The sequence below is a fragment of the Dendrobates tinctorius genome, unplaced genomic scaffold, assembly GCF_039654945.1.
Source record: "Dendrobates tinctorius isolate UK_male_01 unplaced genomic scaffold, ASM3965494v1 ptg000133l, whole genome shotgun sequence".
NCBI classification, from domain to species: Eukaryota; Metazoa; Chordata; class Amphibia; order Anura; family Dendrobatidae; genus Dendrobates; species Dendrobates tinctorius.
The window spans coordinates 14,218,125-14,244,654 of record NW_027361801.1 but is presented as its reverse complement, the minus strand read 5'-3'; the positions used below and the strand labels follow the sequence as shown (position 1 = coordinate 14,244,654).

Sequence of the window (26,530 nt, the reverse complement as noted above, 5' to 3'; positions counted from 1 at the left end):
TGGGTTGGAGTTAGAATTGGGGGGTTTCCACTGTTTAGGTACATCAGGGGCTCGCCAAATGCGACATGGCATCCGATCTCAATTCCAGCCAATTCTGTGTTGAAAAAGTCAAACAGTGCTCCTTGCCTTTCAAGCTCTGCTGTGCGCCCAGTGATTTACCCCCACATGTAGGGTATTGGCATACTCGGGACAAATTGGACAAGTTTTGGGGTCTAATTTCTCCTGTTACCCTTGTGAAAATAAAAGATTGGGGGCGAAAAGTTCATTTTTGTGAAAAAAATATTATTTTTTATTTTTACAGCTCTACATTATAAACTTCTGTGAAGCACTTGGGAGTTCAAAATGCTCACCACACATCTAGAGAAGTTCCTTAGGGGGTCCAGTTTCTAAAATGGGGTCACTTGTGGGGGGTTTCCGCTGTTTAGGCACATTAGGGGCTCGCCAAGTGCGACATGGTGTCCGATGTCAATTCCAGCCAATTTTAGTTTGAAAAAGTCGAACGGCGCTCCATCCCTTTCCATGCTCTGCCATGCGCCCACACAGTGGTTCCCCTTACATATGGGGTATCAGCGTACTCAGGACAAATTGGACAACAACTTTTGGGGTCCAGATTCTCCTGTTACCCTTGGTAAAATAAAAAAATTGGATCTGAAGTACATTTTTTGTGAAAAAAGTTAAATCATTTTTTTTTAAACATTCCAATAATTCCTGTGAAGCACCTGATGGGTTAATAAACTTCTTGAATGTGGTTTTGAGCACCTTTAGGGGTGCAGTTTTTAGACTGGTGTCACTTTTGGATATTTTCTATCATATGGACCCCTCAAAGTGGCTTTAAATGTGATGTGGTCCCTAAGCAAAAATGGTGTTGTAAAAATGAGAAATCTCTGGTCAACTTTTAACTCTTATAACTCCCTAACAAAAAAAATTTGGTTCCAAAATTGTGCTGATGTAAAGTAAACATGTGGGAAATGTTACTTATTTAGTATGTTGTGTGACATATCTCTGTGATTTAAGGGCATGAAAATTCAAAGTTGGAAAATTGCGAAATTTTCGCCAAATTTCCGTTTTTTTTCACAAATAAATGCAAGTCATATCAAAGAAATTTTACATAAATGTGAAGTAAAATATGTCACGAGAAAACAATGTCAGAATCACAGGGATACATGGAAGCATTCCAGAGATATTACCTCATAAAGGGACAGTGGTCAGAATAGAATTGTAATAATTGGCCCGGTCATTAACATGCAAACCACCCTTGGGGATAAAGGGGTTACAGTGACCAGACCACATTCTACTCCAACCTATTAAAATTTCTTAAAAATACCCAACTCTCTTTTTAGATATGTTTTTATTTATTTTTCCTTAGGGGAATGTGTCACGTACATTTTTTAAATGACTAATAATACCACTTACAAGAGACAAATATTATTTAGTCACTATGTGGTGGTAATATGTGGTCTGGTCATGGTGTGACTGTATTTGTACCTTGTGTGTGGTATTATTCACTGACTGGTGGTAATACCACATAGAAGGGACAAATACCGTCACACCATAGTGACTGAATAATCCCACGTACAAGGGACAAATACTGTCACACCATGACAAGACCACATATTACCTCCACATAGTGACCAAATACTACTAATACTGATCGTCAATAAAAAAAAACAACACAATACAATTATTACCATAATTGACATTATATACAGAAGCTCTCTACATAATATGCAGTGTATGTTGTAAGTGTACAGATAACACAGTGATCATGAGTGATATAACACACATGAGCTCTGTATATAGTGTCCAAGTAATAAAGGGATCACCAGTGACAATATCCACAGGAGCCCTGTGTATAGTATACCGGTAATACAGTGAACAGCAGTTACATTCACAGGAGCTCTGTTTATAGTGTAAATGTAGAGCTAATACATTGATCACCAGTGACCTTATACACAGGAGCAGTGTATATTGTACAAGTAATACAGGGATCACCAGTGACATTATACACAGGACCTCTGTATATAGTGTCTGTGTACAGGTAATGCAGTGATCACTAGTGAAAATATACACAGAAGCTTTGTATATAGAGTCAGTGTACAGGTAATACAATGATCACCAGTGACATTATACACAGGAGCTCTGTATATAATATATAGTGAATAGTGTATAGGTAATACAGTGATTACAAGTGATAATATACACACGAGCTTTGTCTATAATGTATAGTGTACAAGTAATAGAGGGGTCACCAGTGACATTATACACAGGAGCCCTGTATATAATGTTCAGGTAATACAGGGCTCACCAGTGACATTATACACAGGAACCCTGCATATAGTGAAGTGTACAGGAAATACAGTGATCACCAGTGACATTATACACAGAAGCTCTGTATATACTAGAGTCAGTGTACAGGTAACACAGTGATCACCAGTGACATTATACCCAGGAGCTCTGAACATAGTGTCAGTGTACAAGAAATATAGTGGTCACGAGTGATAATATACACAGAAGCTTTGTATATAATGTATAGTGTACAAGTAACAGAGGGATCACCAGTGACATTATACACAGGAGCAGTGTATAGTGTACAGGTAATAAAGGGATCACCAGTAGCATTATACACAGGAGCCCTGTACATAGTGTCAGTGTACAGGTAATCCAGTGATTACCAGTGATGCTATACACAGGAGCTCTGTACATAGCAAATAGTGTAAGTGTACAGGTAACATAGACTCACCAGTGACGTCTCTAGTTAAAGATAATCATCTTCACTTTTCTTCTTCATCCAATGCAGACCACCATTACTTCTTCCAGACAGAACTCGTCTCTGCAAAAAATAATACAGTTTTCTAGAGCACATTTCCAAATTTCTCCCCAACTTCTACATTATGCCAAATGAACAAAAAAGTGACATAGTGCAGCCCTACACAGTAACAGCCCCCCTGAAACAGTATCTTCAAAAATAAAATGCATCACTGCAGTAATAATATCCCTACAGTAATAATGTCCCCCATCCTGTCCCCCATCCTGTCCCCCTTGTGTCTCATTCCTGCCCCCATATCCCATATATCTTCCCCTCCTGGCTCCATGCGTCTCCATCCGAAGTCAACTGCCGGCTTCTGATTTGCTGGAAGCTGTTAACTATTTTAACTATTGCTGTGCAGGAAGACAGTGGCAGTGCAATGCAGTAGATTTTAACTGAATGTGCTTCTGAGGATGCACATTCAGTTGCTGAATCGGCCAATCCTGCCCCTGGGGCCCAGTGAGCAGAACCAAAAAGAGGGGGTGCCCTCCTTGCTTCTGCTCACTGGGCCCCATGTGCCAGCCAGGGCCAGCGTTATGGGCAGGCAGACAGACCAGGCAGCTGCCTAGGGGCCCACGGCTGCTGCCTAGTTCTACAAATCCAAATAGCACAAGGCAGTGCTTCGCTTTGCAGAAGCGACAGATGTACGTCCATCTTGCAGCGATGACGTCCTTTTCATTCCTGCCCGTCGCGGCTCCGGCGCAGGCGCACTGCTCTGCCCTGTTGAGGGCAGAGCAGATTACTGCAGTGCGCAGGTGCCGGAAGAGATCCAGCGCCTGCGCACTGCAGGACTCTGCTCTGCCCTCAACAGGGCAGAGCAGTGCACCTGCGCTGGAGCCACAATGGGCAGGAATGAAGCGGACATCATCGCTGCAAGATGGGAGGCGCCGGACCAGACCAGGACCGCCCCTGGGTGAGTATAAGTCTTTTTTTCTTTCTCAGCTGATAGGCAAAAAATTGATGACAGACTCCCTTTAATGTACATCCAAACAATAATGAATGTGTATATATAAGTAAGCTGTACAGCATCCCCCAACATGAATTTTTGAGGGTACTAGTTTCTGCTGTGCTGAGGTGCAGACGCAGTTAAAAATAAACTCACCAGTGACCTGACCAGTCATGTAATAGTATAGGCATGTTGTCTATGGAAGCAGTGCGCAGGCGTCGGACCTCTTCCAGCACCTGCGCACTGCAGTAATCTGTTCTGCCCTCAAAAGGGCAGAGCAGTGCGCCTGCGCCGGAGCCACGATGGGCAGGAATAAAGAGGACATCATCGCTGCAAGATGGGAGGCACCGGATCGGACCGCGACTCCCTCCGGACCTGAACCAGACCAGGACCGCCCCTTGGTGAGAATAATGTAACTCTTTTTTCTTATCTTTCAGGTAACATCGGGGGCTTATCTACAGCATTACAGAATGCTGTAGATAAGCCCCTGATGGCGGCAGCCACAGTTAATAGGCAAAAAAATTGATGACAGATTCCCTTTAAAACGTTCCATCTAATAGGGACAATGTGGCAGAGTTCTTCCATGGTCTTAGAAATATTGCTGTACACTATACACATTTTTATTTTTAATATGGGTAATTATATCTCTGTCAATTGTTTTAGGATAATAGACATGATAATAACAACCACTAAGTTAAGTGCCATCTTTAAAGCATGCCATCTACTTACAAATTTTTGGTAGGTGTTATCCTCGGTACTTGATTGTGGTCTACCATGGTACTGTGCTATATACCATGTGGGGCTGTGCTATATCCCATGATACTGTGCTATATACCATGTGGGGCTGTGCCATATACCATGTGGGGCTGTGCTATATACCATATGGGGCTGTGCTACATACCATGTGCGGCTGTGCTATATGCCATTGGGGCTGTGCTATATACCATGTGGTACTGTGCTATATACTATGTGGGGCTGTGCTATATACCATGTGGGGCTGTGCTATATACCATGTGGTGCTGTGCTATATACCATGTGGTGCTATGCTATATACCATGTGGTGCTATGCTATATACTATGTGGCTGTGTTATTTACCATGGGGGGTACATTATACATTATTCTATGGGAGAGGCTGTGTTATATAATATGGGGGGGCAACATTATATTCTGGGGAGGTGGGCTGTATTATATTCTATTCGGGGCTACATTATATTCTATGGGGGGTGTTATATTATATTCTATGGGGGGTGATTGCATCATACTCTATGAGGGGGCTACATTATACTATATGAGGAGGCTACATTGTATTCTATGGGGGCTGCATTATATTCTATGGGGGCTAGATTATATTGTATGGGGGCTTCATTTTACTTTATGAGGGGACTATATTATATTTTATTGGGGCTGCATTATACTATATGAGGAGGGCTACATTGTATTTTATGGAGGGGCTACATTATACTATATAAGGGGCTGTGCATTATATTCTATGGGGGCAGCATTATACTCTGAGAGGGCTGCCATATATTCTATGGAGGGGCTGCATTATACTATAAGAGGGGGGCAGCATTATATTCTATGGGGGGGTTACATTATATTGTATGGCAGGGCTGCATTATACTCTGTGGTGGCTGCATTATACTCTGTGGGGTGGCTGCATTATGCTATATGGGGTGGCTGCATTATACTATATGTGGGCTGCATTATACTGTATCGAGGACTATGGGGAATACATTATACTATATGAAGAACTATGGGGTGCATTATACTATGGGAAGTGAATTGTGCTACATGGATTACTGGAGCCGCTGTCTATGATGACTGGTGGTGTATTATACTATATGGAGCACTATGAGGAGTGTATTATACTATATGGAGGACTGAGCAGTGTATTTTAATATATGGAGGACTATGAGGAGTGTATTATACTATATGGAGGGCTATGAGGAGTGTATTATACTATATGGAGGACTATGGGGAGTGTATTATACTATATGAAGGACTATGAGAAGTATGGGGCACATTATATTATATGGAGGACTATGGGGTGTAAACTGTAGATGTGCTGCTGATAACATGATACTGTATAATGATCTGCTAGTGATCCATTAGTGATCATTCTGTCCCCATCATTCTTTCTCAGACGGTGAAAAGAGGCCGGGAAACAAGTGTTGAACGAATTCAATATTGTCGATCACACTCATTTAGCGGCCTGAACTCAGGGCATGTAAATGCAACTGAAATGCTTCTATGTGATGGTGCAATATGTTAGCATTTGGGGCCCCATTTTAAACTTTGCCTAGGGTCCCACTTTGCTTAAAACCGGTCCTGGTGCCAGTAATGGTAGTAATTCACTGATCGCAGCCCTGATTACAATTGCTTATTTTGCCCTTCTGCCCAGTTAATGGATTTCCATTACATCTATGACATCACATGATTAAAAACTGACTAGCTGAATGCTTCTAAGCTCTCTGTAGAAATAAGCGGTCAATTTTCCCTGTATGAATGATTAATCACTGTAATAGTCCCTGGCAGGGGGAAGAAGGAGCAGCTGGGTCAGGAGTTGAAGAGGGAAATGATAAATTCAATAACAAGAGATTTCCTGTTTCTACATAGAGCAGAGAAAAGAGAAGAATTATCTGGGTAGAAAGGCAAAATGAGCAATTGAAAGTACACAGTGCAACATATTATGATGACTGCAATATATTACTAGGAGAAACACTTTGATGGAAGGAGGAGTACTTCTTTAATTGGACGTTCATATGCTAAGTCTAGAGACCAGGGAAGCACGAGATAGGCAAGTGTTTTGTATGGGTTTTATAAGAAGTGCTTTTATGGAACAGCCAAATGCAAAAGTAAAGCGCTGGACAAATCTAAAGGTATATAGTATATCTATACATTGTTTTATTATTCACAGCAAAAAGCTCCTGGAAAAGAATTGTTCAATATGAGTTGTAGCCATTTGAACCTGACTGAGAAAGAATACTTCGGTTTGGAGTTCAAGAATCACACAGGCTACCAAGTAAGTGACAGATCTTTTATGTTTTCCTCGTATAAGTATGTAGGAGAGATGAAAGAAAAGATACAATGTGACTCTTCCAGGAACCTTTACAAATTGCATTTAAAAAAGTTGTCAAATTGTGAACGATTATTTTCACAAATGCATCACCAAAAGGGACAGATTGTGCCCAGAGATCGATCAGATGAAAATGCATCAGACCCATTGGTGCAATGGAATATTAATTGGGGAATTATTTTGTAGAGTCTGTTTTCCAAGATGGATTCAATATTACTTTGAGGCTTGGCTTCTCGGAAAATAACACATTTTCATCTAGAGTCTTCTGCTGTCACCTCAAAGGATCCAGTGCAGGCCACTTCAGAGGTGTACACTGTCACTGAAAATTATGACATCACTGTTCCCCTGTTAAAAGACTGCTACAGTTTGTGATTGGCTGCAGTGGTCAGGTACCTTAAACAGCACATCATCAGAGAGCCCTAACATGACATGATGTTCAAGTCACCTGAACAACTACAGCCAATCTCGGGGTGCAGCAATCTTATGACGCGCAGTTTAAGACATCACTTTCACAGCCACTGGAGCAGTCTGCATTGTAGCCATAAGGGTGATAGCCGGTGAGTGTCGGAGAGTTTATTTTCAGAGAAGCCTTAATGTCTGTGCATATTAATATATTTCTCACATACAACCAACCATTGTGCAGCATTTCTTATGCCACTACAGGGTGGGCCATTTATATGGGTACACCTAAATAAAACGGGAATGGTTGGTGACCCAGATCGGCGCGCTGAATTTTCAGAACTGGCAAAGCAAAAATTGGAATAGGACCCTCAGTTTACACAGAACATATTATATTCAGTGATGAGGCAAACTCTTGGGTGGGCCATTTATATGGATACACCTAAATAAAATGGGAATGGTGACAGTTTTCTTGCGTAGGGTGTCTTGCATTGAAATCTGCTGCAATGACCAGGGTACTGCGTTCACCAGACATCAACACAATTTCTATCCGCTCCTCACGTGTTAACCTCTGCGACATGTCAATGGCTGTAAACAAAGAGAAACTTGTAAATAACTCATGAAACAATAAAGTTACGTTAAAACAAAGCACACCATTGTTTTTCTTGTGAAATTCTCAATAAGTTTGATGTGTCACATGACCCTCTTCCCACTAAAAAAAATAAAGTTAGATCAAAAATGGCTGTCATGGTCACCATCCATCTTGAAAAGTTTTCTCCCTCCCATATACTAATGTGCCACAAGCAGGAAGTTGATATCACCAACCATTCCCATTTTATTTAGGTGTATCCATATAAATGGCCCACTTTGTACATTGCACTGTTCCTCTTTCTCCTGAATTTGACTAGGCATTTGCATTCCCCTTGTTAGGCCTCATTCAGACGTCAGTTTTTCACATACAAGTTATCTCTGTATTTTCCTGTTAAAGTCCAAGTCCGTGTGTTTTTGCAGATTGAGTGGTCCACACAAAATCATGGAGACTTCTCCAGTTGTGATCCGAATCACAGATTAAACCCTACACACCAAGTCTAGGGGGCCATGAAAAAACAGATAGTTCTCGGATGCCATCTGTGTGCACTCTGTTTTTTCTTTGTTTGCTAGGAGCATTTTTTGCTTATGAGAAAAATCATTGACATGTGAATTAGCCCCTAGATGTGTCTATGTAAGGAGGTGACAGGGTCCATTAAGTGTCTTCCCACCTCTGAATACTGTACACCTATATCACGTATCACGTGCGGCACCATGTTGTTTGTTAGTGTATGTGAATGTCTTTGATATGTGTTTATGTATAGAATTAGGGATACTATAGAGGTTAGCCTAGGATAATAGTGGGGCTAAATAAGTGGGGCACATTACAGATAGAAGATAGGATTGCTATTTTAGGATTAGTTAGCATAGGGGTTTTCCGGTTGGAAGGGGCAACAGAGCAGGGCAACAGAAAGCAGTGAGATATAGGAGGGCAATTCTTGGTTAGGGCTCAGTGCAGTCAGCAGGCAGCAGTGAAGGATGAGAGTCTGCTAGCCATGGGGATAAGGCTACTATGGCAGGAAGGGGCCCCAGGATGGTGGCATGCGGGCAGTCACCAGCTAGAATAGAGAACATCCCAAGAGGATCTGGGGTCTATGACCGAGGCAGGTGAAGCTGAGACTGCAAACCTAGTTCCTTTTTCTATTAAAGCCGGACCAGGGAATTGTAGGAAGCTGGTGGGCCTGGAGCACGACTGGGACAATGATTGTCCAGGAGTAGGACAGAGATTGCCAGAAGGAGTAAGAGACTGCAAGAGAAACAGTGAAAGCTGAAGAAATGCCACTGTGTAGATTGTGCTGCATGTGTAATGGATACCCTACTGCTCAGTAAAGTTAAATAATTGAAAAAGGACGTTGAGTCTGAAGTGGTTTGGGAAGTCCATGCATGCAGAACGAGAGTGATTGCAGCCGAGGGACTCTGGCAGTGAATGTGAGTGTTCTGCTGCGCACGCTGCACATGCAGTGGGAAAGACATTATATTTCATCTGTGGGGCGCCAGGGTGTGGGAACAGAACAGCCAGTTGCCACGACTACCACCCTGGCCGCCTTACATTTGTACACAGTTGGACACCACTAGGGCTGACCTGATGCTTTGCTCCAAGGTATTAGAGGTTATATAAGTAAAATACATGTGTAAGTACAACTTGGCATTTTGATGTTGCAGGTTTGGCTGGGGCTTCTTAAACCAATAACCAAACAAGTGAAAAGTAAGTCCTAATACTGCAGTGTATAAATGTGGCTATAGTGTAACACAACTGCCTGTATAAGAAAAGTCAGTGATTATACCATTATCTTCAGTGACTGAAGATCCAGAGTAAAGTCCTGCCGCGTTCGGCGGTGGAGAATCCTCTTCTCGCGCCGACATTGTGGCTCCGCCTCCTTCCTCGAAGGTAGCAAACTCTTATCTGATCTAATCCGAGGGAGCGATATATAGTGCCTTGCGAAAGTATTCGGTCCCCTGGAACTTTTCAATCTTTTCCCACATATCATGCTTCAAACATAAGACACCAAATGTAAAGTTTTGGTGAAGATTCAACAACAAGTGGGACACAATTGTGAAATTGAACGAAATGTATTGGTTATTTTAAATTTTTGTGGAAATTCAAAAACTGAAAAGTGGGGCGTGCAATATTATTTGGCCCCTTTAACTTAATACTTTGTGGCGCCACCTTTTGCTGCGATTACAGCTGTTGCAAGTCGCTTGGGTATGTCTCTATCAGTTTTGTACATCGAGAGACTGAAATTCTTGCCCATTCTTCCTTGGCAAACAGTTCGTGCTCAGTGAGGTTTGATGGAGATCGTTTGTGAACAGCAGTTTTCAGCTCTTTCCACAGATTCTCGATTGGATTCAGGTCTGGACTTTGACTTGGCCATTCTAACACCTGGATACGTTTATTTGTGAACCATTCCATTGTAGATTTTGCTTTGTTTGGGATCATTGTCTTGTTGGAAGACAAATCTCCGTCCCAGTCTCATGTCTTTTGCAGACTCCAACAGGTTTTCTTCAAGAATGATCCTGTATTTGGCTCCATCCATCTTCCCATCAGTTTTAACCATCTTCCCTGTCCCTGCTGAAGAAAAGCAGGCCCAAACCATCTTGCTGCCACCACCATGTTTAACAGTGGGGATGGTGTGTTCAGGGTGATGAGCTGTGTTGCCTTTACGCCAAACATATCGTTTGGCATTATTGCCAAAAAGTTCAATTTTGGTTTCATCTGACCAGAGCACCTTCTTCCACATGTTTGGTGTGTCTCCCAGGTGGCTTGTTGCAAACTTTAAACAACACTTTTTATGGATATCTTTGAGAAATGGCTTTCTTCTTGCCACTCTTCCATAAAGGCCAGATTTGTGCATTGTATGACTGATTGTTGTCCTATGGACAGACTGTCCCACCTCAGCTGTAGATCTCTGCAGTTCATCCAGAGTGATCATGGGCCTCTTGGCTGCATCTCTGATCAGTCTTCTCCTTGATTGAGATGAAAGTTTAGAGGGATGGCTGGATCTTGGTAGATTTGCAGTGGTATGATACTCCTTCCATTTCAATATGATTGCTTGCACAGTGCTCCTTGGGATGTTTAAAGTTTTGGAAATCATTTTGTATCCAAATCCGGCTTTAAACTTCTCCACAACAGTATCACGGACCTGCCTGTTGTGTTCCTTGGTCTTCATGATGCTCTCTGTGCATCAAACAGAACCCTGAAACTATCACAGAGCAGGTGCATTTATACAGAGACTTGATTACACACAGGTGGATTATATTTATCATCATTAGTCATTTAGGACAACATTGGATCATTCAGAGATCCACAATGAACTTCTGAAGCGAGTTTGCTGCACTGAAAGTAAAGGGGTCGAATAATATTGCACGCCCCACTTTTCAGTTTTTGAATTTCCACAAAAATGTAAAATAGCCAATATATTTCGTTCAACTTCACAATTGTGTCTCACTTGTTGTTGATTCTTCACCAAAAATTTACATTTGGTATCTTTATGTTTGAAGCATGATATGTGGGAAAAGGTTGAAAAGTTCCATGGGGCCGAATACTTTCGCAAGGCACTGTAGCTGAAGAGGTAGCGCAGCGCACCTAGAAGCTTCTGTTGGGATCGCAGAAGGCAGCCGCATGCCATAAGCTAAGCATTAGGTAAGGTACTAAGGAAGTCTGGCTAGCCAGGTCAGTGGATGCTGACGCAGGTGCCATGACTCTGCCGCTCTGCGCCAGCCACTGAGTTGTGGGACCTTAGCCAGGTCCCTACACTTTCAATAGTTTGTCTTTTGTTAAATGTTCCTTATCATTAGAAACGGTTCACAGCAAAGAGAGACGTGTATTTTACATGTTTTGAGATATTTATCCCTATATTGGTGGGAGGCCCCGGGCCCCTTGGGCCCCCCTAAATACGGGCCTGGTAATCAGAGTCCCACAAATTGTTCTGCCCATCTCAACCTACATCCATAAAGATAAAAGGCCTGTATATGACTGAAGCAGTGATGACCTATTTGTAGGATAGGCTATCTATATGAGATTGTGGGGTCCAAAACCCAACATCCCAATCAATCAGCTGAAAAATGTTCTGACAGTGGCCAGAACAAAACGATGGATGTGACCAAGTGCAGCATTTCCATACATTGCTCAGTGGCTGCTACAATGTGCTATTGTAGTGCAGTACTCTTAAAAGTGTACCTACTGGCCCCCCACAATTCCTCAGTACTGCTGCCCATGCTCCGGTACAGTCTCTTTACTTTCTCTTCCAGTGGGGGGATTTCACATTGCTGCAATTGTCATAATCCATCCAAGCCGGAAGAAACGGTCTCCTAGCTCTCTCTCTTATGGCTCAGTTGTAACCAGTCTCTGCATGTCAGACAATTGACTGCAGCAGGAGCCTCTTCCCTCTGCTTTATCTGCCATAAATAATACTGAGAGCTCCTTTTTGGCTGAGTTCAACATATTTTCTATTTTCTAATTAAAAAAGCCATTATGAGGTTACAAATAGGTTGCAGTTTTGCAATTTAATTTGATAATTTAATTAAAAAATGTTTATTTTAGCTTCTATTGTACATATCATTTTTGTACGGATTTATACTGTATATAAATAATGTATTGTTTTCTTGATTTTTTGAGACCCTAAGGAATCTATCTTCAAATTCATGGTGAAATTCTTCCCTGTGGACCCCGGACAGCTGCGAGGAGAGCTCACAAGGTTATCACTCCTTCATTCTGTAAATTCCATCCAGTATATCAAGATATACAGTTGTGGCCAAAAGTCTTGACACCCCTGCAATTTTGTCAGATAATACTCAGCTTCTTCTCGAAAATGATTGCAAACACAAATTCTTTGTTATTATTATCTTCATTTAATTTGTCTTAAATGAAAAAACACAAAAAGAATTGTCCTAAAGCCAAATTGAATATAATCCCACACCAAACATAAAAAAGAGGGTGGACAAAAGTATTGGCACTGTTCGAAAAATCATGTGATGCTTCTCTAATTTGTGCAATTAACAGAACCTGTAACTTACCTGTGGCACCTAACAGGTGTTGGCAATAACTAAATCACACTTGCAGCCAGATGACAAGGATTAAAGTTGACTCAACCTCTGTCCTGGGTCCTTGTGTGTACCACATTGAGCATGGAGAAAAGAAAGAAGACCAAAGAACTGTCTGAGGACTTGAGAAACCAAATTGTGAGGAAGCATGAGCAATCTCAAGGCTACAAGTCCATCTCCAAAGACCTGAATGTTCCTATGTCTATCGTGTGCAGTGTCATCAAGAAGTTTAAAGCCCATGGCACTGCGGCTAACCTTCCTAGATGTGGATGGAAAAGAAAAATTGACAAGAGATTTCAACGCAAGATTGTGCGGAAGTTGGATAAAGGACCTCGACTAACATCCAAACAAGTTCAAGCTGCCCTGCAGTCCGAGGGTACAACAGTGTCAACCCGTACTATCCGTCGGCATCTGAATGAAAAGGGACTGTATGGTAGGAGACCCAGGAAGACCCCACTTCTTACCCCGAGACATAAAAAAGCCAGGCTGGAGTTTGCCAAAACTTAACTGAAAAAGCCTAAAACGTTTTGGAAGAATGTTCTCTGGTCAGATGAGACAAAAGTAGAGCTTTTTGGGCAAAGGCATCAACATAGAGTTTACAGGAGAAAAAAAAGAGGCATTCAAAGAAAAAAACACGGTCCCTACAGTCAAACATGGCGGAGGTTCCCTGATGTTCTGGGGTTGCTTTGCTGCCTCTGGCACTGGACTGCTTGACCGTGTGCATGGCATTATGAAGTCTGAAGACTACTAACAAATTTTGCAGCATAATGTAGGGCCCAGTGTGAGAAAGCTGGGTCTCCCTCAGAGGTCATGGGTCTTCCAGCAGGAAAATGACCCAAAACACACTTCAAAAAGCGCTAGAAAATGGTTTGAGAGAAAGCACTGGAGACTTCTAAGGTGGCCAGCAATGAGTACAGACCTGAATCCCATAGAACACCTGTGGAGAGATCTAAAAATGGCAGTTTGGAGAAGGCACCCTTCTAATATCAGGGACCTGGAGCAGTTTGCCAAAGAAGAATGGTCTAAAATTCCAGCAGAGCATTATAAGAAACTCATTGATGGTTACCAGAAGCGGTTGGTCGCAGTTATTTTGGCTAAAGGTTGTGCAACAAAGTATTAGGCTGAGGGTGCCAATACTTTTGTCTGGCCCATTTTTGGAGTTTTGTGTGAAATGATCAATGTTTTGCTTTTTGCTTCATTCTCTTTTGTGTTTTTTCATTTAAGACAAATTAAATGAAGAAAATAATACCAAAGAATTTGTGTTTGCAATCATTTTCAGGAAGAAACTGAGTATTATCTGTCAAAATTGCAGGGTTGTTAATACTTTTGGCCACAACTGTAAGTGATAGATATAATAGATTCCTAGGTTTTGAAAAGTTCAGCTCATGTTAAGCCCTTAAAGGATATAGAAACCTTCATTGACCTTCTTTTTTCTGCCTAAATGTATGTATTTTTGATAGTGATTGTCATGCTCGCGCCTTGGCTGAATGGCGCGAGCAGGGGGGGTTGTGGTCCCACTGTGCCACAAACCAGACTACCCTGGAAGGGGCGTAACTACGGTAGCTTCCTTGGTCTTCACTGGAGCCTCTGATGGTGAGGTCAGGCTTGTGCGGCAGGTAGCTGCCGGGTGCCACTCCAGGGTGGTGTCTGGCTGTGGCTGCTGATCCCACTCGGGAACAGGACACCTTGACAGAGGCTATAGACAGGCAGGCAGGTGGACACGACAGGCACGGCTGAGACACAGGGCAGGCGGGCACGGCTTGGAGACACCGGACAGGCGGGCACGGCTCAGAGACACCGGACAGGCGGGCACGGCTCGGAGACACCGGACAGGCGGGCACGGCTCGGAGACACCGGACAGGCGGGCACGGCTTGGAGACACAGGACAGGCGGGCACGGCTTGGAGACACAGGACAGATTGTCGTGGTATGAGGAGGAGCAGGTAGGGACCTGTTCACACAGCAGGTGTAGGCAGGAGGGAGTGGTGTATGCTGGAACAGGATCTGGACCTGTTCACACAGGAGGTACAGGTATGGATATAGGCAGGAAGGAATGGAGTATGAAGGAACAGGTTTGGACCTGTTCACACAGGAGGTGCAGGCAGGAGGGAGTGGTGTATGCTGGAACAGGATCTAGACCTGTTCACACAGGAGGTACAGGTATGTGTAAGAAAATGTTCTTATCGGGAGAGTTGGAAGAGCCGGATAAAACTGCAGACAATTCTTCTCGAAGCTGAGGTTGAAGTTTATTCGGAGATACACGGCAAAACAGATACAGAATAACAGAGGAGTTGGAATATGCGGGCAAAAACAGGAATTCAGACGGGCACAGATTTGCTAGGAGGTCTAGCGGTGATAAGGCTCTGTGCCCTGGCCATGGTGAGGCACAGTTGCATGATGGCGATGGAATGGCAACAAGCAACAGTAACAAGAGCTTCTTATACGTTATCAGAACAAAGAAAGCTGCATTTTGCCGCAGAAAGGCGTCCATAGTATAATTTTGAGGCATACATAAGGTAATCCACATAAATAGGTATTTTACGATATACTGATAAATAATATGACCCTTTCCATTTACTTTTCGTTACACGACATTAAAGATCCATATAAGTCAGGATTATGCATGGCTATTGCCTTCAATCTCATCATCGTCTCCAGTCTAGGTCCATAAATTCTTACATCCTGACATTTCAATGACTTTACTTTTCACTACCACACTATCACGTATAAGCATACTGACCATATATTTGGTGACCTGTTCCCCTATTGATCCAATCTTCCTCTATGCACATCTACTGAAGTTGGTAGGAGACATGATCTCATTTTTCATCCTCCATTTAGTACATTTTATTAGCTCTTTTGTAAAAGTTGAATCTTCTCTAACTTTCAACAAAATAGCTGTTAGAGACAACATGGCTGCTCAGTATATTATGGCTGACCATTCTCTTACAGTATGGATATAGGCAGGAAGGAATGGAGTATGAAGGAACAGGTTTGGGCCTGTTCACACAGGAGGTGCAGGTAGACAGAGCCGCAGGAGTGCGGAGCAGGCGGAGCCGCAGGAGTGCGGAGCAGGCGGAGTCGCAGGAGTGCGGTGCAGGCGGAGCCGCAGGAGTGCGGTGCAGGCAGAGCCGCAGGAGTGCGGAGCAGGCAGAGCCGCAGGAGTGCGGAGCAGGCAGAGCGGCTAGGGAGCTGTGCAGACAGAGCGGCTAGGGAGCCGTGCAGACAGAGCTGCAAGCGTGCAGATGCACAGATAAAGCTGCGAGCGTGCAGATGCACAGATAGAGGACACAAGGAAAGACACGGCAGGGAAGGAACCACAAACAAGGAGACTGACAGACAGAGGTAAGACTGAGTTCAGACAGAGGCACAGGGACAAAGACACAAGGACCAGGATATTCTGCCTCCTGGCAGGCAGACAGAGTACGGACAAGGTACAGGGAACAAGACTCAAGGGCCAGGATATTCAGCCTCCTGGCAGGCGGACAAGGTACAAAGCAAGACTAGAGTAATCCTCCAGAGAAGGAGACACACAGAACAGGGCCTGGCTTCCTCAGCAGCGAGATACTAACTGAGTATAGACATTGCACAGGCCATGTTTCAGTGGGAGTGGCGAAACTAAATAGTCAAGGGCTCCAGGTGATTGGTAAGGGACATATTACCCAGGTGCACCCTGACTGCATAAGAACCAGAGAGTTCAGGCACCGCCCCCCTATACACACAGTCATGAAACATGGAGAGCAAGCAGGAAAACAAGAGGCATAGCACATGGAGCTCAGGGCTGGCAACAGACAGATTTCACAGCATGGCTTGAAGCAGAAAGTAAGTTGGTGCGGGGGGGATGGGAGGCCATGCAGTGACGCCAGCAGGGTTGTTACAGTGATGAGCGAGCAGTAAAACTGCTTGGACGCTCAGTACTCGAAACGAGCACGTCGGACTGCTCGGGTGCTCGATAGGAGTACCAAGCAAAATGTAAGTTAATGAAACAGTCAAACATTTTTCTGGGAGACTTTTACTCCATGGCCAGGCAGGAGAGAAAGAGAAAGATGCTCCAGTCCCTGTGATGAGCTAGCCACAGCAACACAGAGGAACTCTGGAGACATCCTCTGTGCTGCTGTTGCTGGCTCTCCTGACATCCTCTGTGCTGCTGTTGCTCGCTCTCCTGACATCCTCTGTGCTGCTGCGGCTGGCTCTCCTGACATCCTCTGTGCTGCTGCAGCTGGCTCTCCTGACATCCTCTGTGCTGCTGTGGCAGGCTCTCTTGCCTTCCTCTGTGCTGCTGTAGTACATGTGCCGACTGGGGGGATGGTCCGTTTCGGCTGCGAACAGACGGGAGACAGACGCAGAAATCCATTCAATCAGGTCCAAACTTTATTGGGTGTCCTCTTGACATCCACAGCAGACACAACAGCTTCTGCTCCCTGGCCTGGGTACTTGCCACCTTCCTTCAGCTTCTGTTCGAGAAGACCCCTTGGTTCCTTCACTGAGACTGTGGCTGCCGTTATGCCCACGGCCACAGCACTTCCCCATCCGAGTCTGTCTGCTGCAACACCTAGTCACTCTTCAGTGTCCAGCTGTGCTGTACCCCAGACCTCCGTTAGTCACTGCCGTCCTATCCAGCAGCTCTCCTCTCAGGGCCACCCCCTTCTCCTAGTCACCGTCTCTTTCTCTTCTGTCTTTCTTGAGCTTCTCCATCCTCTTGTGAGCTCTTCCTGCTTCTCTCTTCCTCCTGGGTGTCTGCCCTTCCCCTGGGACTCTCCTTCCTTATATCTCCTCTTTCTGGAATCCCGTTCTCAGTCCCGTAACTCCGCCCACCATGACTATGCGGTTTCCCTAACCTAAGGCTTGCTGTTAAGTCCTTCTCTCACTACTCTATGTCCCCATCTTGTGGCCAAAATCCGGTACTACATCATCTTTCACTAATTCTAGCTGTTATCACCACACATATACATACAAGTCAGAATAAAGCATTATATACATCATCTCTTTCACATTCCCCTCTTTATCAGACAGGTCCATAGGTCAGTCCACCCCCTACATACTCCCTTCCTTTGACCATTGTCATTTCTGACAATCCCGTTGTCACGGTCACGTGTGTCTGGACGCAGCGAGTACCGCAAGGCGAACCCATATGACACACGTGACCCTGGATACACCGCCTCCAGTGGGGCGAATTTAAATAATAAGACGTGCAGCTGGATACGCTGCCTCCAACAGGCGAATTTAGGTATTACACGTAAATCTGGAAACCCCGCCTCCAGTAAGGCAAATTTAAATAATAAAGGGGGAACCTGGGTAACATTAACAATGGTGGGCCCTGCAATAGGGAATAGGGAAGTGGAGACCTCCTGAACTCCCCTGAGCCAGTGTCCCTGCACTCCTAACGTTCCCTATGCCGGTTCCGGACATCCTCTGTGCTGCTGTGGCAGGGACTCTGGAGGAGACTGTTGGCTGATGTAGATGAGAGCTCACAGAACCCAGCTGACAGAGGAGTCCCTGCGTTCCCAGTGGGGGAATTCCCAGCATCAGGGCAGCGCATGGCTCATATTCAAATGAGCTTCATACAGGGACCAGCGTACTCGAGCACCATGTGATACTCAGCACTATTTGGCACTTGATTGAGCACGCAAAAGCCTGATCGAGTATCAAGCAGTGCCGAGCACGCTCGCCTATCACTAAATTTTTAATAAAAATTATTCTTGCCATTAGGTTTAATTAAAAAAAAAATCTGCACTGTTTGCCTTCTATAGCCTCGGTCCGTGAGCTCTGATAAGAAAGTGGAACTTTGCAATTATAAATCAGCAGAGAGTAGCTCAAAAGAAGGAAGACAAGCACAAGCTCGCTGATGGGTTCTCAGCTAACTCATTTGGCATCCAACAATAAATGGTGCAACCTAGAGACTCTGGAGAGCAAACAGTGCTACATTTTGAATTAATCTCATTTGCAAAAATGATTTTTAGCTAAAAATAGACACATTCATAAAGGACTTGTCCCCAGATCAAAAGTGGCCAAATTAGGCAATTTTGCCCTCATTTTATTACAACTGGTCTTTTTACTTTTTTTTATTTATTGCTAACTTTTGTGATCTTTACCAACAGGATGATGCTCACAGGATTCTCTGGTGGTGCGTGTTTGGACTGCGCTGCATTATTACCTTGTGAGCACCGACCCTATGGAAAAGACCATAAAAATTAATATCTAAATAAAAAGGCCAATGCCTTTGGAACCTAATGGCAACTAATAATTAAAAAAAAAAATTAATAATAATCACGGGGCCACTGGGAATAAATTAAGAGTAAAAACTGGCTACTTTTGACCAAGTCCTCTCTAGGTTAAAAAAAACAACAACAATGCCCTGGAGTGTGTCCATATCTTTTGATGACCAAAGTGTTTTTGTGGTTTTGCCCACATATTTTTTTCTAATCGATAATGACACATAGGACTGTTTTTTGTTGTTGTTTTTTTAACCCTGTGTCTGATATATTTTTTAATATTATGGCTAATGTGTACAGATTAATAGATTTATTTTTTTTACATTTTTAATTTATTTTATTGGACATTTTAACAAATAAAACAAAGTATCCGTTCCCTATTTTGCTTCAGATAGAATATGTATAGTCCTGAGTTATGGGCTGGCTACAGTTTTTGCTGGTGTGGAAAGACATGGTTGTTTTTTTATTTATAGTTGTATTTTATCCAAACGCTAAAAACATATGTGTACTAATATTTCAACATTTTCAGGTATCTGTTTGCTCTACAAATAAAAAAGGATTTGGCCTCTGGGAAATTACCTTGTAATGATAACAGCGGTGCCTTAATGACGTCATATGTACTTCAGGGTAAGGAAAATACTTTGTCTTTGTAGATCCTATCCAAACATGAATGCTGCGTCTGTGTGTCAAATTAAAAAGTAAGACTTGTCAACAGTGGCCTTTCAATGACAATGAGACTTAAAAAGAGCTAGTTTTTTTTTCATATATTGTAGCGGAATTGGGCGATTACGAGGAAGAGACGGCCAGAAAACACGTGGAACAGAATCAGTACTTGCCAAATCAGGAATATCTGGACAACAAGATCCTCAAGTATTACCAGCGGCACGTGTAAGTAATTTTTTTAAAAGGTGCCGTCATCAGAAAATGATCTATTGTTTAAATTAGATGTTGCATTAGTTCTACACATATTTTTTGTATTTAACTGTTTTTATTGGTTTGGAAGTTTTAATAAGGGGAGGAGTGAGGAGGGAAATGTAAGGTTTTAGGAAAAGGGGGAGGGGGGTACATATATTTTTTAAACATTTGGCAAGGGGTTGTTTTTCCCTAAAATCCCAATCTCTATTAAAAATAAAAATTAGAATCGGAAATCTTGTCATTTTTACACTGGTTACTGGGGCGTTTTTAGACTCTTAACTTCCTGTTTCAGGAAACAATACATGTACATAGCCACAATGCACAGACTCTGACCCTATCTTTTGAAGTGTGTAATGTGCAAGTGCAAACGTCGTTGTAGAGGAAGAGGAACAGGGTCGGCTGTGATACGTCCAATTGTGAATGGTGTATCCTGTCTCATCAGCTGCGTATAGTACTATAACTTTTCATTGTAATCCTGGCTCTCTTAAAGGGGTTGACCATCAGATATTAAAGATGGTGTTGTGTCAACATCCACATACAGTCTCCTCTTCTATGCGGCATTATCACAGGCTGATTATGCAAACTCTGTATTACAGGGGGAAATCTCCTGCAGAATCAGATATGCAGCTGCTGGACATAGCTCGTAAGTTGGACATGTTTGGAATACGACCGCACCAGGCTATTGATGGAGAGAACTTGCAAATCAACCTGGCGGTGGCTCATATGGGTGTTCTGGTTTTACGGGTCAGTAATAAAAAATAAAAAGATTGAAAAAATAAATCAACTGCAAGTACCATGTTACACAGTAATGAAAAGGGACATGTCTGGGTTTTTCAGGTTTTTTTTTTTGTGGACTGAATTCCAAAAATTCCTGGGAAACACTGAGCCATTTCTACATGAGATTCCATACTGTTAATCTTTGTGTTTAGATTTCCCATTGTTTAGAGAGGAGAACCCTAGTCTGTTCGCTAATCTGGCACAAGCGACAACTTCATGTAAAAATGAAAAAAAAAAACACCAGGCGCACAGCAATCTAATATAACAAGGGGTGCAATAACGGTAGTGAAACAATAAGTGACACGGAACAAAAAGGCACTACTGTAAGAAAATGCACACCACAAATGATTTGATTAAAGCAATATAATAGTACAAGCTTTACTGGCACACAGAAATATTAAAACACAATTAAAACCAAAAACACATGTCTACTCAGAAACATAGCTATCAACCCAATAAGTTCCCCTGACGAAGCCCTGCTTTTCAGGGCGATACGCGTGGGGCCATGTTTCTTTTCTACTCAAAACTCTGATTCGGGGGGTTTTGGCCCTGCTGCATACACTGCATATGTGGTAACTTAACCTTTTATTTCTTTCAGGCTCTCATGGGGCCGTTGTCTCCACTATGTCATTAGCAATTCCAGTTATTGTGCTGGCTTGCGTTTTTTCTTGTGAGGGGGACTCCGCATCATGGGGGTTGTCCCCTCCTATTCATGTGGGTTAAACCAGGTTTCTATTTTCCTGGGTTCTATATGTATTATATGCCTCATGAGCCATTAGTTGTAGGGTTTGCATTTTTCCAGATATGTGCCATGCATCTTGAACTTATTGGGTTGATAACTATGTTTCTCAGTAGACATGTGTTTTTGTTTTTAATTGTGTTTTAACATTTCTGTGTGCCAATAAATCTTGTACTATTATATTGCTTTAATCAAATCATTTGTGGTGTGCATTTTCTTACAGTAGTGCCTTTTTTGCCAAGCGACAACTTCAGACGCAAAAAGAAAAAGATTGAAAGCTACCATATCCGCTGTGGGTTCAGATACTTCCACCTTCATTGTAAATGTTACAGTGGTTGTCCAACTTTTGGGACAAGATGGACAGTTTTGTTTTGTTTTTTTTGTTTCACTGAAATGCATGTACTTGGGGCTAGAAAGCAAATTTGCAATTGAGCTTTTAATTAAAAATGTTGCACTGTTTTGTCTTTTTTTCTGCACATTCAATATTGATGCGGTTTGAGGTCATAAATCAAGAAAAAAAAACAGATAGATAAGTCACCTATAAGACTGTCAGAAGAGCTCACCGATGACTTCTCCGTTAACTCATTCTGCAGCTAGGAACACAGAAGCTACAGAAGGAAAACGGTGCATGATTTTTAATGAAAACCAATTGTAAAAATAATAGAAGAAACTAAAAAAAAGAGAGAGAAAAAAAGTCCCGGTTGATCAACAAAATCACTGTGACTTGTTGGATAAAAAAAAATCCTGACTCTCGAGATCGGTTGCCTACAAATTGAATTGTTGGAAGACTTCCATGTACGCGGCTTGAATCACCTTACACAAAAAACAATTGGGCCTTCTCGCATTTCCGTGAATGAGTTAGATTGTACATGGACCTCCACTATCACAAGGTAATGTACAGTATGTTGGGCACATTGATACTGTGCAGAGGGCATCCATCAATCGACTGGCAGGGAAGGATATCAAGCCTTTCATTTCATTCTTTCCGGTAAAATGAATCCAAGCTCTGTACGGTCAGTAAAGGATAGGTAATGAGGAATGAGGTTTAGAAAAACTTCACAAATGTTATCACCCAAATTACATCAGTGTTTGTTTGTTAATTCCTGGAGAACACAAGCTCCTCAGTGTCTTAGAGACGACTTCAAGAATTTGTACATCCACAGCCCAACATGTCCATAAAATCAAAACTTTATTGTAGAGCAATCCTTTAAAATGTTAATACATAAAACAGTTGATTGGTGTGAAAGACAATCCAACATGCGGCGCGTTTCGGACCACATTGGTTCTTCGTATGTTACGCTTTAACCGATTGCATTCATACTATTTTGAAACCTTCTAACATCAACACTGAACCAAAGCACTTTGTGCAAGATGATATGGACCCTAATTAAGCCTTAATTCACAGAAAAAAATGGTTGGGATAAAAAACGAGCACAAAAATATGCTGCTAACCATCTAAATAAAAAACTCAAAAATACATAATAAGGGTAGGCATTATAGTAGCACCGTAAACACAAATATTGAAGTTACATACATGAATGTAACACAGGCACATTAAGTCGGGGCCTTGGAATAGCAAGAACACTAAGAGCTGTGCCATATACACGTTTGCCTGATGTTAGCCTATTTACAGCGGCAGACTGCGCTTCATATGGGCACTGAACGATCTGTAGCAGATGGCCATAGGATGCCATTGTTCTCAAAAGCATGAGTCCAGTCTTGATATGCTGCATAGAACGACGATCTGTTGTGAAAACTAAAAGATCATTTCACACGAACAAGTGTTATTCTCATTCATCAGGTGATCATGAAACGAGCATTCTTTAACCCCTTCACTACCAAGGGTGGTTTGCACGTTAATGACCGAGTCAATTTTTACAATTTTGACCACTGTCCCTTTATGAGGTAATAACTATGAAACGCTTCCATGAATCCCGGTGATTCTGACACTGTTTTCTCGTGACATATTGTACTTCATGTTAGTGGTAAAATTTCATTCAAATAACTTGCGTTTATTTGTGAAAAAAACGGAAATTTGGTGAAAATTTTTTAAATTTCGCAATATTCCAAATTTGAATTTTTATGCCCTTAAATCACAGAGATATGGCACACAAAAAACTTGATAAGTAACATTTCCCACATGTTTACTTTACATCAGCACAATTTTGGAACCAAAATTTTTTTGTTGTTAGGAAGTTATAAGGGTTAAAAATTGACCAGTGATTTCTCATTTTCGCAACACCATTTTATTTTTAGGACCACATCACATTTGAAGCCACTTTGCGGGATGTATATGATAGAAAATACCCAAAAGTGACACCATTCTAAAAACTGCACCCCTTAAGGTGCTCAAAACCACATACAAGAAGTTTATTAACCCTTTAGGTGCGTCACAGGAATTTTTTGAATATTTAAAAAAAAATTAACATTTAACTTTTTTTCACAAAAAAAATACTTCAGGTTCAATTTTTTTTATTTTACCAAGGGTAACAGGAGAAATTGGACTGCAACAGTTATTGTGCAATTTGTCTTGAGTACGCTGATACCCGATATGTGGGGGGAATCACTGTTTTGGCGCATGGCAGAGCTCAGAAGGGAAGGAGCGCCATTTGACTTTTTCAATGCAAAAGTGGCTGGAATTCAGATCGGACACCATGTCGCATTTGGAGAGCCCCTGATGTGCCTAAACAGTGGAAACCCCCCACAAGTGACCCCATTTTGGAAACTAGACCCCCCAAGGAACTTATCTAGATATGTGGTGAGAACTTTGAACCCACAAGGGCTTCACAGAAGTTTATAACGTACAGCGGTACAATTAAAAAATCATATTTTTTCCACAAAAATGATCTTTTCACCCCCAATTTTCATTTTACCAAGTGTAACAGGACCCTAAAAGTTATTGTGCAATTTGTCCTGAGTACGCTGATACCCCACATGTTGGGGTAAACCACTATTTGGGTGCAAGGCAGAGCTCGGAAGGGAAGGAGCGCCATTTGACGTTTTTGACTGGAATTGAGATCGGACACCATGTCGCGTTTGGAAAGCCCCTGATGTACCAAAACAGTGGAAACCCCACACAAATGACACCATTTTGGAAACTAGACCCCCCAAGGAACTTATCTAGATGTGTGGTGAGAACTTTGAACCCCCCCAGTGCTTCACAGAAGTTTATAATGCCTGGGCGTGAAAATAAAAAAATCTTATTTTTTCCACAAACATGATCTCTTAGTCACCAACTTTTTTATTTTCCCAATGGTACCAGGAGAAATTGGACCCCAAAAGTTGTTGTACAATTTGTCCTGAGTATGCTGACACCCCATATGTGGGAGAAAACTACTGTATGGGCACATGTCGGGGCTCGGAAGGGAAGTAGTGACGTTTTGGAATGCAGACTTTGATGGAATGGTCTGCTGGTGTCATGTTGCTTTTGGAGAGCCCCTGATGTACCTAAACAGTGGAAATGCCCCACAAGTGACCCTATTTTGTAAACTAGACCCCCTAAGGAACTTATCTAGATGTGTGGTGAGCACTTTGAACCCCCAAGGGCTTCACAGAAGTTTATAATGCCCGGGCATGAAAATAAAAAAATCGTATTTTTTCCACAAACATGATCAATTAGTCCCCAATTTTTTTATTTTCCCAAGGGTACCAGGAGAAACTGGACCCCAAAAGTTGTTGTCCAATTTGTCCTGAGTACGCTGATACCCCATATGTGGGAGAAAACTACTGTATGGGCACACGTCCAGGGGAAGAGTCTTGAGGAGATCATTTGCATATTCCCAGTGCCTTCTGGGATAAGTGAAGAGTCTCCGCGAGCTCAACGATCACTGGGTTTTGGCCGTTGCAGCTGAAAAGAGGAAATCGGAAAACCAGGGGAAGAGTCTTGAGGAGATCATTTGCATATTCCCAGTGCCTTCTGGGATAAGTGAAGAGTCTCCGCGAGCTCAACGATCACTGGGTTTTGGCCGTTGCAGCTGAAAAGAGGAAATCGGAAAACCAGGGGAAGAGTCTTGAGGAGATCATTTGCATATTCCCACTGCCTTCTGGGATAAGTGAAGAGTCTCCGCGAGCTCAACGATCACTGGGTTTTGGCCGTTGCAGCTGAAAAGAGGAAATCGGAAAACCAGGGGAAGAGTCTTGAGGAGATCATTTGCATATTCCCAGTGCCTTCTGGGATAAGTGAAGAGTCTCCGCGAGCTCAACGATCACTGGGTTTTGGCCGTTGCAGCTGAAAAGAGGAAATCGGAAAAACCGCGCGCCTATCGGCGTGCGAATGTTGGCTCATCTTTCATCGTTTTTAAGAAATCTCAAGATGGAAGAGGCCAGGAGCCATTTGGTGAGCTGCATTTCTTGCTACATGTTCACAGACTTACCAGTGGAAAAGCCAAACTTCACATGCCACAAATGCAAGCTTGTGTCCCTGTTGGAGGAAAAGTTGCAAAATCTCGAAGAGAGGTTGGCTACGTTGAAGATCATTAAGGAAGGTGAAGAGTTCTTGGACAGAGCAGAATTATCTCTTCATGTTACAGAAAGAGAAGAAATTCGAAGTGCACCTGAAGAAACAGAGGAATGGAGACATGTGACCCAGAGAAGCAGGAGGATCAGGAGGCAGTCAGCACCCATACTGCTCAGAAACCAGTACCAGGCTCTCACGCAGGAAAATGATGAAGAAATACATCAGGATAAGACTTTGCCAACAAACAGCAACCTTGTACGCCTTCAGAGTCCTCCTGGATGGAGAAAGAAAAATGTTGTGAAGAAGAAACGGAGAGTGGTGGTCATGGGGGATTCCCTGTTGAGAGGAACAGAGGCCGCTATCTGCAGACCGGATATAACTTCAAGAGAAATGTGCTGTCTTCCAGGTGCAAAAATTAAAGATGTGTCTGACAGGATATCAGGACTCTTCAGACCTACAGATGACTACCCATTCCTGCTACTACATGTGGGGACAAATGACACCGCAAGAAACGACCTGGAAACCATCTGCAGAGACTTTGAAGACTTAGGCAAGAAAGTGAAAGAACTGGGAGCG

General features: G+C 42.8%; 1 protein-coding gene across 1 annotated transcript in view; it reads left to right on the top strand.

Moving 5' to 3' along the window:
* FRMD7 (FERM domain containing 7) overlaps positions 1-26,530 on the top strand; it is a 49,915-nt gene that overhangs the window by 9,195 nt on the left and 14,190 nt on the right. The window contains exons 2-7 of the mRNA XM_073543492.1: positions 6,671-6,775; positions 9,479-9,521; positions 12,432-12,510; positions 19,597-19,694; positions 19,841-19,955; positions 20,579-20,726. Of these exons, the coding sequence (XP_073399593.1) occupies positions 6,671-6,775; positions 9,479-9,521; positions 12,432-12,510; positions 19,597-19,694; positions 19,841-19,955; positions 20,579-20,726 (588 nt within the window). The remainder of the gene's footprint in view (positions 1-6,670; positions 6,776-9,478; positions 9,522-12,431; positions 12,511-19,596; positions 19,695-19,840; positions 19,956-20,578; positions 20,727-26,530) is intronic.